Source organism: Osmerus mordax, chromosome 11 (genome assembly GCF_038355195.1).
Source record: "Osmerus mordax isolate fOsmMor3 chromosome 11, fOsmMor3.pri, whole genome shotgun sequence".
Taxonomy (NCBI): domain Eukaryota; kingdom Metazoa; phylum Chordata; class Actinopteri; order Osmeriformes; family Osmeridae; genus Osmerus; species Osmerus mordax.
In genome coordinates this window covers 10,023,141-10,039,215 of record NC_090060.1, presented here as the reverse complement: position 1 = coordinate 10,039,215, position 16,075 = coordinate 10,023,141, and the positions used below count along the sequence as shown (strand labels likewise).

Below are 16,075 nucleotides of genomic sequence, written 5' to 3'. Positions count from 1 at the left end.
TGACAAGACGGAACCCCTTCTGCGTACAAGGCCTACCGCCCTTTTCCTGGATCAACCGAGAATAGGACCAATACAATCACACCATATGACATGTGGTACACCGACACAGCCAATAGCGTTGCTTCGTATTTCATTCCTGTCAGATTTTCCTTTTCCATTCTAAATACAAGTTTGTAAATCACGAAGGACAATATGGGTATTCGCATATTAGAGATTATATTTTTCTTTTATTTCGCTTCTCACATTCCTATCACAATCTTCATAGATTTCCAAGCATTGCTGCCGACCAATGTGTATCCTCAAGCGGTAGGTGTTTGACGTCTCTTGTATTCGCGATGTGATTAGGCTAGTTGTAGTGCAACGTGGGTCTACAGCTGGCCTCAAACTGTGTCTCCTGTCTGGAACATTGAATAAGCTACATATATATATAAAAAAGAAACAAACACACAACAGTTATCTCACTGGATCATATTGTTTTAAGTTTAGAATGTATTATTATATATTTTTCTTTTACAGTTGAAAGACCTGCTGACATGGTATGCAAATGATTTTAAAGACCCCATGATGTTGGATCCCCCCGTCTGGTTTAAATCTTTCATCTTCTGCGAGGCGTTGGTGCAAACACCTTTCTTTCCCGTTGCTGCCTATGCTTTCCTGAAAGGTCGGTTCATGACTTCAATACAAAACCCATTGTTTATCATATAGAGAAAGAAGAAAGAAATCTTGAAACATGGAAAGAAATTGTGTTGTAACTAGACCCTTGCTTTTGAACATGTTTTGTAGGAAAGCCCTATTCTTCCCTCTAGTGGATGTTAGTCTCATGTGCATTATGTGTACACTATTTACCCAATTGTGTTTTATAGGTACAAGTACCATTTTATTTGAGAATGACCAGTTTTATTAGGCCTATAATAAAAAACAAGGGTTATTTCAGTACACAGCTATTACATCTAGATTGTTGGTCTACTGTTCTTCATACCACATAATCACAAAACACTGCATCGGTTCAGTTAGGGTTGTGGTGTTCAATTGCATTTTCAGTATAGTTGCAGAGGTATAAAGACGATTGGCATTTGTATTTCTGTTGATCAATACCATAGATGTTAATGCATCAATATTTTTTCAGGAGGCTGCAAGTGGATCAGGACACCAGCCATTGTGTACTCCACTCATGTGGCTACCACCCTGGTCCCCATCCTAGCACATATTCTTTTCTTTCCTTTCCCCACCAAACCTAACCCTGGACCCCAGACCATGCAGGAACGCTTCACCCTCGTGTCTATCTATGCCCCTTACCTCCTGGTTCCTCTAATGATACTGTTGACAATGCTCTTCAGCTCCACCTACAATTCAAATGGACAGAAAGGAAAGAGCACCCCTAAAACCAAGAAGATCAAATGAGATATTCTGAAAGGACTGTCTTCTCAGTGTGGACCTTAGCAGTATCCAGTCAATCTTACCTCAAAGGATGGTTATAAATGGTTAAAGTATAAAAAGTGATTTTACTGAAGCACTGATGATTCTATATAACATTGAACTTACTGTTTACTACACTCACTTTTCTATATAATTATAAAATACTGTAACTAAAATCCAGTGATGTATAAATAAAAATATTTCTATTGAATCAACCTGAGCACCTACTGATGTTTTCAAATGCCCTTTCTCATTTACAATTTGTGTGTTATCTCGCTGATTTTGTACAACCTTTGCCTAAAAGAAACTGAAACTAATGTATTTTCACAATGAAAGTACAGTCATAAATACTACATAGTTATTGTATTATCGTTTGTATCTTACTTTGTACAGGTAGGCTATAGCCTATGTATTGCATAATTGTCTCCCGCCTATATGGTCTGCACATCTCTACATCAGCAACTGTCTGTAAGAGAAAACCTTCACTGAATTGCTCCTTCAATTTTTCTCTCTGATAGTTTTTGGGGGAGTTATCCTTGTCTTTGAGACTTTAGGCTGGTTATATACTGTGTCGATTTGTGGGCATGAGAGTAGAACGCACGGAAAACGACAACATCGAAATAACTTCAAATATATATTTAACTCGTGTTTCCCATATTAGAATGATGGATTTATAAAATGTACTAATATCAGGAGTACAGTAGAACAAAGTGACGGTTGGACAGACGCTAGATGGGGCTAAATCAGAACGAATTCCTCAAACAACCCGTAAAACAGGCCACCACTACTTTGCATGCAGGTGTCCCAAGACAAAGTGCCTGCAAATAATTTCAACTTTAACACGTAAAAAAATTCTTATATTGCAATGTATGGCAGTTCAATCCACTTATTATAGGAGTAGCATGAAATAAATGTGTTAGCCTATGTCTAATTATGTCAATAACGTAGGCTATATTTTATTGTTCATTTATTCAGAGTAGGCCTACACAATTTGGTTGTAAATATATCACCTAAAATTGCAGTTTAAAGGGGTTTATAATTTGAAATGTGTGAACAGGTACTGTGCACACAATGGCTATGTTGAGAACGAGAGCCGAATAACCAAGGACCTAACCTTACTGGCGGAAGGTAATCAAGACTACGCGGATGGATTTGATATAAATTCTCAGCACGGCACTACATAGGACATTCAAGATAGCTACACAGATTGAGACGAGAACGTTGTGACTAATCGAGTTTGCTATCATGTAATTTAAAGCGATCTGGACAATATAGTTAGCTAGATAGTAAATAGACAATTTAAAAAGTAAAGCGAGATACGTCTGAATGTGAATTAGAGACACTTCTACGGACAATTCCCTTTAATTGTCTATCTAACGAAGATGGTCATGCAAGGACGACTTTTTAAAGATGCCATACGGATTACATAGTTGATTATCGTTCAAACGTCATTGTTCTCGAAGAAGAGAACGATAACAGAAAGAACCTCTTGCTTGACACGGAGGACGTGAAATAATTGTTATTGTGACTTAGAATTCTATTAACATCGGAAGCTCTGCGTATGTGTTTAGAGAAAAAAAAAAGTGTACAGTAGTATGCTCTTCGTAACTGACGTGTTAGTTAATAATTTTAGATATGTAATATAGTGCTTTCTTGCTACCCAGATAGCAGTCTGTCTGCAGACATTAGTGGTAGCTAGCTCGCTAGCATGTTTGAAAGCAACAAAGGACAATATGACGCCTGTCAAAGATGCAGCATGTCCCTCTCAGACTAGATAGCTAGGTGTCTGTATGTGTCTGGTGGTTGCAAGCTAATTATCAAAATTATTGGCATCATGTAGACTGTCAAGCAAGAACGCTTTGAGCTGAACCATTGATGGCTACTAAATTGAAGGTTTCTATCTTTGCGGTGCAAGTAAACTAGGTAACAGTTAGAATGACACTGACAGCTGACAACGGTGAATTGTCATTGTGTATCTTCGGATTGTGACTTTCTTCAAAGACCGCTATCTCGGATTGTGAATGCTACAGCGTGAAGCACCTCCAAACCTTGGCAACTGCGCTGGTAACCCACCGAATAATTTGAGGCTTCCTGCCTCCTTGAACGTGATCAGTTGCATCATATCCTGGCTTGTATTTATTACTCAACCAGTAAGTCATATCAGAGCAGGTGAAATGGCATGCAAGGATGACTGCCAGTCACTATGGAACTGACCTGTCTTGTGTGAACATCACAATAACTGGTATTGCTGTTTGACAGCAAAACAGGCAACGTTTAGAGGTGGATGCTTGCACCAGGATTTGTAAGAGCATCATTTGCCTACGCGCATCGCTAAAAAGGATCCTTCTTGAAAGAAAAGTGTACCTCCTTTGACAATGGAGTCTGTGGGAGACTTCGAGTACAGCAGGAAGGACCTGGTGGGACATGGAGCTTTTGCTGTGGTTTTCAAAGGAAGGCACAGAAAGGTAAATAGCAGTACCTACTATTTAAAGGTATCTTGCCTATGTTGCCCCTTCCCTTACCCTACAAGCTTAAGAAAAGGAAAAAACAACAACAATGTTTGTGAACTTGAATTCAAAAATGTGTCATAATCATCAGTTAACCAAAAATGCTAACCTCTATGCTACCTCGATATCTAAGAGATTGCGTTTCAATGCATGCTGTTTTGTTCCGTCAGCCTCCGATGATGAGGTGTGCAATGGGCGCATAGAAACGCGAGCCATCCATTCATGAAACCGATGACTCAATCGGCAGTAAATAACTCGCTGACGAGGGTGGAGAGGATCAAGTCTGGATGTTTTTCCCCTCAACCTTTTAAGGAAGGAGAGCCATCATATGCCCATTTTAGACTTTATACAATATTCACCCCTTATAATCGATGTACTTGACATTCGTGGGGCTATTTATAATATAGGGTAATCTCACATTGTTTGACCCCCCTATATTAGAGAGATAAATAACCAAATCGACTGGCATGACTGTGATGTCTTAATATGTTAATTCATGCACAGGGAAATTAACATGAAGGAGAAGTGGGCATTCTCTAAAGGCTCAGCTAAAGGACACAGTAGGGGAGAGTGTTACATATGAGACTGCTCCACATTCAATGTGATGCAGGAGATGAGGTCATCATAGCTCCCTATAGCCACAATAAATGTAGCACACTCAATCCATCAATGAAATCCATCATTTAGGAGCAGCAACAGTGGAGCTGTTGTCCTTTTTGAGGGATTTTAGGATAGGTTATTGTAACATGGTGACAAAATACATTTCTACATATTGACAAATAGGCTACACCATGTTAGATATGAATTTGAATTATGCATCTCATGTCTATTTGTCCGTTTGTAGAGATTTATTTGAGCCTATACTGACCTACATGCTTATTTTGTTCTGTAGTCTTTCAATGTAATTTTGTTTCTGTATAGTCTTTTGAAATTACTACAGTTATATAGAGAAAATATGTAAGGTAACTGTACATTTTCTAACTGTGCAGTGCGTTGGTGTGTCCATCCACCGGTAGGGAGGTGCATGAGTTGGTTTAGAAGGACTTGGCATGTGACGTCCGTATTTAGCATATGTCCCTGCATCTGCATGCCACTTATTTATAGGAGTCTTTCCACCTAAGATGCAAAGACGACGGCAATGGAAGTGATGGATGGCCTCATCCTTTAAGCAGGTGACTCTCTTAGGCCTGCTGTGTCAGAGACTACCTCTGAGCTCATTAAAATGGCCACATACATCCTCAGCTTATTATAGGCCCGTGAACATGCTAGGCCCATGCTAGACTCTTTATGCTCTGTTCGTGGGTAGGGTTAGTGAATGTCATTGACTACTCTGTGCAGCTCCCACATAAGATAACAATACGATGTGTGCTACTAATAGAACAGTCTAGACTTGTGGAATTGAAATGACTGTTGAAGAATACAACAAGAAAACAACCTATCTTTGGTTTTACTATAGTAAAAAAGCAATACTATACAAATCTGTGTTTTTTGACAAACACTTCTTTTAGCATCTTCATGCTAAAGTTGGTGACGCTATTCCATAATCATATCATCAAGTGATCCATGAATCATCATTAGATGATTGTCTGGTAAAAGTGCTTACTCTGCATTCTCTGTGTCATTATGTGTCACTGGCATGCCACCTGGTCATTAGCTTGATTTGGTTGGTTGCAATCAATACCCCGCCCCTTATCTGCTCATCGCAATCACTTGATAGGCCAACGGAGTTGCTCTTTCGTATGAGGCATTTCGTTTGCTGCACTGCCTCTGTCCATGCTTGGGTGAGCATGCTGTCACTGGATTGGGGATGGATACTGATCGACCCACACACTCACACACATTCCCCTACAGCTCGCGTGCAGCCTTCTGTGCTAGGTCAGCGAGGCCAGTGGCGCTGTGAATTTGGAGTGCATCCACAGAACATCTCCTATTAACCTAGATTCATTTGAAAAGCCTACATTTTTTTGTAGACATACAATTTCCCTCTGCCACTTTCCTGAGTGCTCTATGGATGAGTGGGGGCTATACACACAGTATCTTTAGGGTGATTTTAGTTGTCGTTACGCTACACAAGGAGGTGTTCGGCTCAATGGCAAAGTATTAATTTAGCACCGATATATGTAGGCGTATAGCCCTAGCTGGAGCTGCATGACTGATGTATTTCATGCATCTCCCCCCCCCCCCCCCCCCATAGGAAATTCCATTTCTTCATTAGGGCAGAACTTGTGACAAGTAGAATTGTAGATGTCATTTGAGTGTTTTGTCATTCAGCGTCATGTCATAGCTTGGGTGTACGTTGTTCAAACGTCTAAGATTTCCTCTTTACCTCCTGATCCATCTCTTGGTGATGTTGTTATTGCCTGCTATTTTGTCTGAGCTTTATGGTAACACACTCTCTCACACATACACACACAAACACACAGGGCTTGTTTAACAAATGGTCAATATTTTTGTCTCCCTCCCCACTCACTCCTATACAGAAGACTGATTGGGAGGTTGCCATCAAGAGCATTAATAAGAAGAACCTCTCGAAGTCCCAAATCCTGCTTGGCAAGGAAATAAAAATCTTGAAGGTGAGTTGCCCATATTGCTTAGGCCTAATTGCTTTATACTTATCTAGGAAACGTAGTTAAAGACTGATTTGACATCGACCTTGCATTCATCAACGTGATTGACGTCAAGGGCCTTGACTAAAGTCGATAAAAGTCATCATGTCAATGTTGTTAATGGCATCACTTAGACTTTTGTTTTCCTCCCTATTTTCCTCAGGAACTTCAACATGAAAATATTGTGGCGCTTTATGATGTCCAGGTGAGTTCTTATCTGCTTTCCATTGTAACAAGGTAGATTGAGTGTGTTGACAGGTTGACTTGACTGTTTCCACAACAATCTGTTCTTGGACAATGTGTGCTTAGCTTAGTGCCAGACAGGCAGGAGGGTTACAGCTTTGTTTTGGACTTGAACTGGAATATATGGAGCTTCTCCAGTAAGGAAAAACTGGTGTATCTGGAAACTGCATCCATAAATACTTAAAGCAGGTCAAAAGGATCATTGATTGTGTTGATGCCTTCCAAGCTTAACACTACGCACAAATCTAAATGTTATGCGAGATTCCACCTACTTTGAGTCCTTAGTACACAGACTGGATGTGGATCAGCACATCTAGAAAATGTGTTTTGGCCTTTGTGAATGAAGCCCTTCATGAATGATATGGTAGGAAAATCTATATTCACAGTCTGAATATCTGTGTTAGTCTGCTTGTACGCTAATCAGTTGGTAGGACCGCCTAGCATATAGTTCTGTAGACGAGACATTGCTACATACAGAGTGTAACCTGACGGCTTAACGTGGATGTGTTTGCCAGACCCACCATAGCTCTTTGCAAGAAACTCATAGTACTTGTTTGTGGAAGAAATCCCTCTCATGTACCCATAGCGAGCTCCAGATGTGTGTGTGAGCTGTGGACACTGTGTAAACCATTAACTTGGAGCCCTGGTGGAGCTTGTGGACTTCCCAGTACATTACATAAGACTAGACTACCCACATGACACCACATAAATGGCCCGTGATAGACACCAACCAACCCGCATGGTTCAGTCCATGATCCTTCATCATAATTATTGCAGTGCTTCAAGGTGGATGAACAAAATGGCCCCCGCTCAGCTATTTTGAAAGTGCATCTTAATATCCTTTTGTGGCGTCATTGGCTTGTGTGTTGTGAGATGAAAGGACATTGTAGGGTGTTCTTGCCTGGTGTCAGTGGCTCTTAGTGAACATCACTTGTGTCACTCCCTCACAAACACCCAAGTATGATGTTATCTCCACTCATCGGGGTCCAGGAAGCAACCAGGCTGTGAATAGCTGACCTCAGGCAGGGCCCTGTCCACCGTGTGTGAGGGCATGTGCTTCTTCCTTTGGTAGCACCATGGGCGGCTCCCTGCCTATTAAAAGCCACACACTAGGGTTCCCACCCTACAGGAAGAGATAAGCGAGGTGGAGAGAGGAGAGGGAGAGGAAGAGAGCCCTTGAACTGATGATCAAGCACCACCTACACAGTGGACTTCCTGTATTTACGTAAACCTCCCACTGCAACACTGCTGCTTGGTCCATCACGCCCTCCAACCTCTCTTTGTCCGTACAGCCCTTCATCCATCCATCCATCTACTCATCCCTCCGTTTACTCAACTGATGTAATCACCATTTTGAGAGCAGATGGCGTCCTTGAGTCATGAAGATGTAGTGCTGAATTAATAATATACCTCCTAAATGTTCCATACCGCGGTATTTGTCGTAACAAAACCTCCTCACATAACACTAGTTCATGCATTTGCGCTGGAACCAGTCACATCCGACTTTGCTCCACTGTGCCTTTTTTCTTTGGCGCCTCATTTAAAAAAATAGCACCAACCATAGCCTTGCTAAAATAATTAATAGACCTGTGGCAAATCCTTTTTACCTATCCTGACGTAAATGGGACAGAAATCCTTGTACAGTTTTTTTTTTTCTTCTCTTTTTTCTTTCTTGCTGCACCAGCCCAGCTGAATAAGACATGTGATCTTTGTATGTTTTTTTGCGTATCTGCGAGGCTGCCTCTCACTCTTCCCAGAGCAGTGTGCTCCCCCTGGGCCTCTTTGTACTGGGCCATCTCGCCTCGTTGCAGCTGTCGCGTTTGGCATCGAGGTAGTAGGAGGCTTAGGGACTGCGAAAGGACCCAACGTGGAGGGGGACTCTGGCTGAGACCTAGTGTTGCAGTGTGTATTTCCCATGATGGGAGCTCTCTCTCTCTCTTTCTCACTCTTTCTCTCTATCTTTCAAGGGTTTCATTCAGTCTGTTCCTCTCCTCTTTGAGCCAATTCTTTGTCAGTTAAATGCTGACTTGCCCTTTTTTTTGATGGGCAGTCTTCTTCCTCGCTGTACGTTTCCCACTCGGTCCTTCCATCCTCTCCCTCGTCCTCTCTTTCTTCTCTGTTCATAGAAACAAACTTGGTTGTGTTGTTCATTCCCCTCTCAGTGACAGTGCGTGGTGTGTTGTGATCTGTTGGTTAATGGCGAAAAGAGTGGGCGGCTGTTGGCATCCTGCCTCTCTCTGTCTCTCCATTTCTCTATCTCTGTATCCATGTCCCATGCTGTAATTATTTATTTCCCCCCTCCTTTTCCCCCCTCTGTCTCCCTTTTTGATAATTTCTCTCAGGTGTCTGCCCTGTCCTATCACCTGTTCTGGCTGGTTTCACTTGGTTCACAGGTTGCCCAGAGCGCCCATAAACACAACCCTCCTTGTGTATTCCGCAAGGCTGAGGGTTCCAGAAGTGTCCTGGCAGTGTTTAACAGACGCTCTGCACTCTTCTCCCTAGGGAAGGACAAACAAACATTGGCTGTATTGAAAGCTACATTACAAGGTTGCCGTTGGGAAAATCGATGAATTCTCAGTGACCCAGACAGTTTGGGAAGACTTTGGTCTCTGCCTCCTGTCTCGCCACCATTGAACTCACTTTTGCAATAGCCTCAAAGCATACTGTGCTTTCTGCCCTTTCCACCCAATGTCCCTAGGTGTCTGTTCCAAGTATTAAGGACTGTACCTGGGATTTCTTTTGCTGATTACTTATAAAAGGCATTAAGCCAAAGACCCAGCAATCTGTGTTAGATTAATAAATTGAAAGAACTAAGATAAAGCATAAAAACTAGGTTTCTACGACTAACACAGTGGCTGCTGTCCCTACCATGGCACGCATCGGGGCCAGGAGGAGGACAGCTGGCGGGCAGGGACCTTTGTCCTCCATCCTGTGTAGGGTTATTGGGTCTACGTTAGGTTCCAGACCCTTGTTGGTTTTGTCAGCTCAACTGCTGAAATTTGACCTTTGACTTTTACCACCTTGCCCCACTTCTCCCCACTAGCACTCCTCCCCAGGATGAGTCTAGGATAAGAAAGCTCATGTTTATCCTTTGTCACACTTTGTCATCATAAATCTCACATGCCTTATTGTTATAAAATCATCATTTACCATGATACTAATCTCAAACTTCCATTGGCAAAGTGTATAGCTATAACTAATTCATTTTATATGATGGAAAACCACTGTATCTGTGGTGGATTTTTCTATAGAAACCGTTTTTACCTGCCTATATAAACACTGACAATTATCTTGTTGTCGTGCAATTGAAGGCGGCAGTTATTGATGCTAACGTCATCAGAGGCCCATTAAGGCTATGTCACTTGTACTCGATGGCCATTAGAGGTTGGTGGAAGAGTGTCCTTTGTCAGAGTGTGAGGCCTCTCGTTAACGCGGACCGGATTGCCCTTTCCAAGAGAGAGCGAGAGAGAACACTCAGATCTCCATATGGGGTAAACTTGCAGGTAGGGGTGCACACACTCATTACACACCATATGGGTTCAATCATTCACAACTAGCACCCACACACACGCCAACATCACATGGTCAGAAGCTATATCTAGGTCACTCTTAAATCACTCACACTCTGTTTTAACACACACAGATACACGATATACGGGGGTAAGCAATTTATTACCCATGATTCACATCTGACACACACACAATCACAGCCCACACTATTGCTATTTTTGGGCTTGTCTCTTGCCTCACACTACTGTGAGTTAATACCACTGTACAGTGGCTGTCAAAGCCACAGCATGGCTGCTCACAGTAACACATGGTGTGATTAAAGGCACTGTGCAGGCACTGAGTGGTTTGACTCATGGTCTTTTGTCTGGGTGATTTAGGCTCACAAAAGAGGTGAGAGAGCAGTTATCACATCTATGCATAATGTTGTATCCCTAACAAACTCCCTCTTGACAAACAAGAATGGACCAAGAGAAGCTCAATGGTTTTGAATGGAGCTTTGCCATGGAGGTGTAAAGCCTACTTTCAACATTTCGCTGCCCACCTCTCAATCCTGTTCTTTGGAAACATAGTGACCTGACTGCTTGAATAACCATATGTTTTGACTGTTCCAAATCCAAGTCTTCTCTTGCTTTGATTTGCATTGTGACATCAACAACTCTGTTTTTCACGGGGCAATATACCCTACTTATTCACATTGGGGAATGTCCCTGTACTTACTGTAAGTCGCTCTGGATAAGAGTGTCTGCTAAATAACTAATTTAAATGTAATTCAGCCGGCCTATTCCAAGTTACTGTAGGTTGGCTTACCTTTTGTTTCACTGGGCCCTTACATGTCATTGTGTAGTTGTTGGGGGGCTAAGGTGTAGAAGCATTGTTAAGTCTGAGTGTGGGAGCATTGGCAGCAATGCAAGGATGAGAGGGCTTCTATACAGCCTACGGTGCTCTGCTCATTACTTCTTTAATAACAGGCCGGCGCTAAACGCTGAGCTAGGCTACGTAACGCCCTGCAGTTCTTCATGGTCCTGATCTTTCTTCACAGACCTGATCTGTCTTTATGGTTTAGCAGGAAGCAGCTGTGCGAGACAGAGTTCTAATAACAGGGTTTGGAAAGTCTCTGTCTCTCTCCAGGCCGTACAGCAGAGCCCAGCTCAGCAGCTCTCTCGCTGTTTTAGTTGCGTAGCAGAGCAGGGGAAAGGCTGGGAATTGTGAAGAAGAGTTCGTTTTTTTTATGCGTATGTGAAGGACTTAAGACAAACATAAACACACACCCACAGGCACTAAGATTTAATATACGCAAAGCAGGAGAGGGGAAAAATGTGACCGATACGAGCCAGAAGGCAACAACAGGAGGGAGGGAGCTTGGAGGTGGGTTTGTTTATGAAGTTGGAAAGTCACATGGTCAGGAGGCTGTTACGCAGCGAAAGCGTCCAAAACAAAACCTGAACTTCCTGAAGTGGAACACTATGTCCTAATCCAGAGAGGGGCCTCTCGTGTGTGTGTGTGCATGAGACATACAGTCAGTCAGTTGGGATTGACTGACCTCATGAAAAGAGAAGAAAAATATTGGAGTACTTGTTCTGGAACAAATCAAAGTTTTCTTAGAAAACTAACTGGATGACTTTATGGCTGTTTTCAGTCAGACTTTTTTTCGCACCCCATTAAATCAAGAGGAATCCCCTGCATGTAACTGTTACACTCCTAGACACGAAGACAAACACATAGGAACAAGGGAGCAGAAAGGGGCTACTTATGTTTGTTCTATGTTTACCCCTGAACAGGGGAACTGGGAATGATGTGTCTTGTGTTTCCTTTGATGTTTGTATACACACGCACTAACGCCTCAACTGAATAAGAGTGAATATAAAACCAACAGCTTACTATTCGACCTTCACTGCGTATTCTTAGACCAGTGTACATCCAAGCCCTGAAGACACCTTGTTTCATTGTAGCTTTTTTGTATGAAACCAAAGCCAAGGAACTAAAAGTAGGCTGTCGTTGTTTACTGTACAACATTGGCTTTTCATGGAGATTATGCCTCCACTTTGTAGTCATTGGCTTAAGTCTGGGGTCGGGACTGGGGCCAGGTGTTCCTCGTTAGTTGGTCTAATTTCTAATCGGCACTCTGGCCATGCGCCCTTTGACCTCACCCTGAGGGGCAGCTCATCAGGACAGACAGTTCCTCCATTGGGAAATCCCATGTCTTTGTGAGGGGATTACCTCAGAGCGTGTTTGTGTGACAGCCAGAGTGTGTGTGTGTGACAGCCTGTCCAGTGCTTTGCCACTTGTATATTCACCCAATAATTCCCTGTGTATCTCCTGAATGAGCAAACACCTTAACAAAGCACCGCTTGCTCATCCACCCACATTAACCACTATGATGTCATATCACCATTCAGATCCTGAGTCACACAAACCACTGCAGCTTCCGTCCATCTTTGAGTGTGTTTGTGTGTATCGAGAGGCTTGTGGTTCCTCAGATGGCTTCTCACTCTGAACTATCAGGATTACCCTCAACTAGCGTCACAAATGGAGAGGGCTTTTCCTAAAACCTCCACCTTTTTCTTTACTAAACACCCTTAACCCCCCCAATGTTTTTATGTAACTCTGCTCACTGTGTGGATGGATGATGCAACCAACACAACACTACTGAGAAAAACTTTGGCATTCTAAAAAAAATTTGGGAGAGTGTGTGTGTGTTAGGGTGGTTATGTTTTTTAAAATCTTTTCTCTTCAGCAACAGCATTTCTCTGTTCTATAGCCTCTCTGTTCCAGTACGTTTGTCTCCACCCTTGATCAAACTTTGTTATTGTCACATCTTTGGCATCAGCTCAGAGAGCTGGGTGACTAAGAAGTGGACCGGTCAGCAAGTGGATTGTGATTGTGCAACGCGGTATTTCTTGAACATTACTTTAGAAGTGAATATGACGTTAACGGAAGTGTTTTATGATGTTTTTTGTTTTGGAATAGAGAGGATTCAATGTCCCCACATCCAAAGGCTATGAGACTAACATTGTCATGCCATGTTCATTCCAACATGTTATATGGGAGTAGCCTTTTACTTTATTGAAGATAAAAATAAACCATGCAATGTTTTCTTGTGATCATAACAACAACTATCAAGCTCTAGCAAACTACTAGCCCTCTCATAATCCTTAATGCAAACCAGTGAATTCCTAATCCAGTCACTGTTTATTACTTTTCTCCTGCATCCATGCAGCAATGGCTAGCCTATACTTTATGCCCATAAACGTATCAAACTGTGTCTTGTGCTCTTCAAAAACCAGAAGCCTCTTGAGGTTCCTTGTAATCACAAGCAGTTAGCCAGAACCAGAGCCAGAGTGATGAGCACGGCCAGGAACAACATCCGGCCAAATCCAGACTTGAATCTTGTAACACTACAGCCTTTTCCTCAGCAACATTTTGAAGATTCTCTCCTTTTCCTCGTAGTGGTACTTTCAAATGGCAGCTTGGAACAAAGTCTGCAATGTGACGTATTGGGTAACACTAGAACCCATATTCTTGTAATGAAGAACGTTCCGTGTTTGCATTGGTGAGCCCTTGGTGACCGCAGCTTGTTAGACCAATCACGTTCTTGTGCTCTGGGTCGGGGGGGGGTGTGTGTGTGTGTGTCAGAGACCCACTGACGTATCCTCCACCCTCCCCCATCCTCGTCAGGCTGTGGTCCAGCCAGGCCTGCTCCCGCCTTCCACCTTCTGTGCTCTCTCCTCCCTGTCCCCATCCCCCCCATTGCATGAGCTGAAAACCGCCTTGTTATGTAATTCCCTCAGCTGACACACACACACACATATATATGTATATATACACACACACACACACACACACACACACACACAGCTGATTGTGGCATGGTAAAACTTCTCCCAGCTTGCCCATTCCCCCACACTCTACAGTCAAACCACCCAGCAGCATCAATCCCAGATCCCATTAGTCTGCAATCTGCTACAAGTCAGCTGGATTGGACAGAGAGGAAAAGGTTACTTAAGCCTATCTACTAATCAGACAGTCCCAAGACAAGGATGACTGGTCATGTAACAGAAAGGAGCTGAGGTGGAAATAAATTAGCGGTAATAAATGGTTTTTAGTCTCGATGGTGGTTGTTCTATTTCACTGTACAGTATAAAGAAAGCAGGAATTAACATTCAAAGAGTCCCGTTTTGTGGTGACATGCTTCAGGGTGTCTCCACTCATGAAGTTGACCTCTTGGGATTGATCTCATCATTTAAAGTCAACCTCATATTCCTTAACCCCTAAAAGCAATACTTAGAAACTGTCTGTAGAACAGGGAGGGTTTTATTAGGCCCGAGGAGGGGCTAGGAGCTAGTTGTGTATGTTGTTGTTTCTAGGGAGAACATGAGCTTAACCCAGAGGTGTGCTTGTATTACTTGTCCCAGGTCCAGCGTGTTAGCTCCCTTACGTTGAAACGGTGACGCTTATTGTTGTCACATTGCCCAGATCCTCTTGAACCCCATTACCCCAAATGTGCCCGCACACAAACACCCAACCTCTGCTTGGCCCTGAAAGAGGATCCACCTAGCCTCTTCCCAGTGCTGTCAGATTCCAGGCTATGTATCCACACAACTGTTTTGGGTTCAGCAAGGGTGCCATGGTTTTGTAGTGGAGTGGGGAGTAAAGTGCTTCTAAAATGTCAACCCCATGTCAGTGAGTAGGTGTGTGGTGATGCACGGGTGAAGGGCAGCCTTTATGTGTACTCTTTGCTTACATTTCAACAATCCGGATATTTAACAATCCTGTCAAATATCATAGCCCACTTATTGAATCAGTGATGTCATAGGCATCAGTCCACAATGTCAGCCATATAGCCATGTGTTATTCTTGAATGTTGTAATGCTGAACCATCTAATGTTGCCTTTCTGTTTCATTGTTTAGAACGGTAAAGCTTTATTTTTAAGCCTTGGGGAATTGAGCAAGTGTTAAGAGAAATGATGGCCTTAACCTATGTATTGTCTTTCTTTCCTCTCTTTCAGGAAACACCCAACTCTGTCTTCTTGGTCATGGAGGTATGTTCTCTGTCATCTTGTCAGCAGACATTTGTTTTTCTTTGTCCTGCCTCTCTGTTGTTTTCTGTTCCCGTATTTTCAGTGTGTCTCACAGCCTTTTAGGTTAGGTTTTTATGCCCTAAATTTCCCAACACAGTTGATATAAGTGCTGTGGCGAATTGCATCTTTCTTGCCTATCTCTCTTCCTCTCTCTCTCCTTCACTCTGTTGCTGTTCCTGTTCCTGTTGCTCAACACTACAACGTGCCTGTAGGAAGAAAAACAAACACTCAAGTAGCCCACTAAAAATACACACGCTCTGTTCCAAGGAACTCTGTTCTCCAAAAGCAATACAAAACCTTGTTTTCCTGTCCTATATTTAGAGTGCAATATGTTACATCCAAATGCATCCTGGTGATAGATGTGTGTGTGTGCGTGCAAGTATGTGATTTTATGCTAAAAGATTCTCAGTTCAATAAGGTAATTGTGCCAGAAGTAATCCTTTGGAAAGTTCCACTGATAAAGAGAAACTGAACAGATGCTAGATGGTTCTGCGGTCAGCTGAGGCTGAGGCTGGGTGCGGTATCTCATCTTGTTAGTGGTTAGGGGTTTTGTACGCCTTTGGAAATCTTCTACAACAATTGAACTTGCCAGCCATCTTAATCCTACCATGCTCATGGGCTTTGATAGCATCAATGCTAGCATGCTAATCTTGAAGGTGGCCCCTCAGGTTTTGCTAAGTAGGAAAAGGCTTGTCTTACCTGAAGGTTAGAGGTG

General features: G+C 42.7%; 2 protein-coding genes across 3 annotated transcripts in view; both read left to right on the top strand.

Annotated features, from left to right (window-relative positions):
- Positions 1-63: 63 nt before the first annotated feature.
- On the top strand, positions 64-1,616 carry tmem97 (transmembrane protein 97). The gene is made up of 3 exons (XM_067246340.1): positions 64-306; positions 517-661; positions 1,127-1,616. The coding sequence occupies exons 1-3, from the start codon at positions 193-195 to the stop codon at positions 1,399-1,401; spliced, it is 534 nt and encodes a 177-aa protein (XP_067102441.1). The 5' UTR covers positions 64-192; the 3' UTR covers positions 1,402-1,616.
- Positions 1,617-3,788: 2,172 nt separating this feature from the next.
- Positions 3,789-16,075, top strand: part of ulk2 (unc-51 like autophagy activating kinase 2) — a 31,428-nt gene continuing 19,141 nt past the window's right edge. Inside the window, exons 1-4 of one of the 2 annotated variants that reach the window (XM_067246148.1) lie at positions 3,789-3,881; positions 6,404-6,496; positions 6,693-6,734; positions 15,289-15,321. In XM_067246148.1, coding sequence (XP_067102249.1) covers positions 3,792-3,881; positions 6,404-6,496; positions 6,693-6,734; positions 15,289-15,321 — 258 coding nt within the window. In that variant the 5' untranslated portion in view covers positions 3,789-3,791. The remainder of the gene's footprint in view (positions 3,882-6,403; positions 6,497-6,692; positions 6,735-15,288; positions 15,322-16,075) is intronic. The other variant, XM_067246147.1, reaches the window with a different exon arrangement.

Bases quoted from the DNA above. Each gene is read 5' to 3' on its own strand.
- tmem97 (XM_067246340.1), top strand. From the start codon at position 193: ATGGGTATTCGCATATTAGAGATTATATTTTTCTTTTATTTCGCTTCT. The intron at 307-516 runs GTAGGTGTTTGA...TTTCTTTTACAG, and splicing joins CCAATGTGTATCCTCAAGCG to TTGAAAGACCTGCTGACATG. The intron at 662-1,126 runs GTCGGTTCATGA...ATATTTTTTCAG, and splicing joins TGCCTATGCTTTCCTGAAAG to GAGGCTGCAAGTGGATCAGG.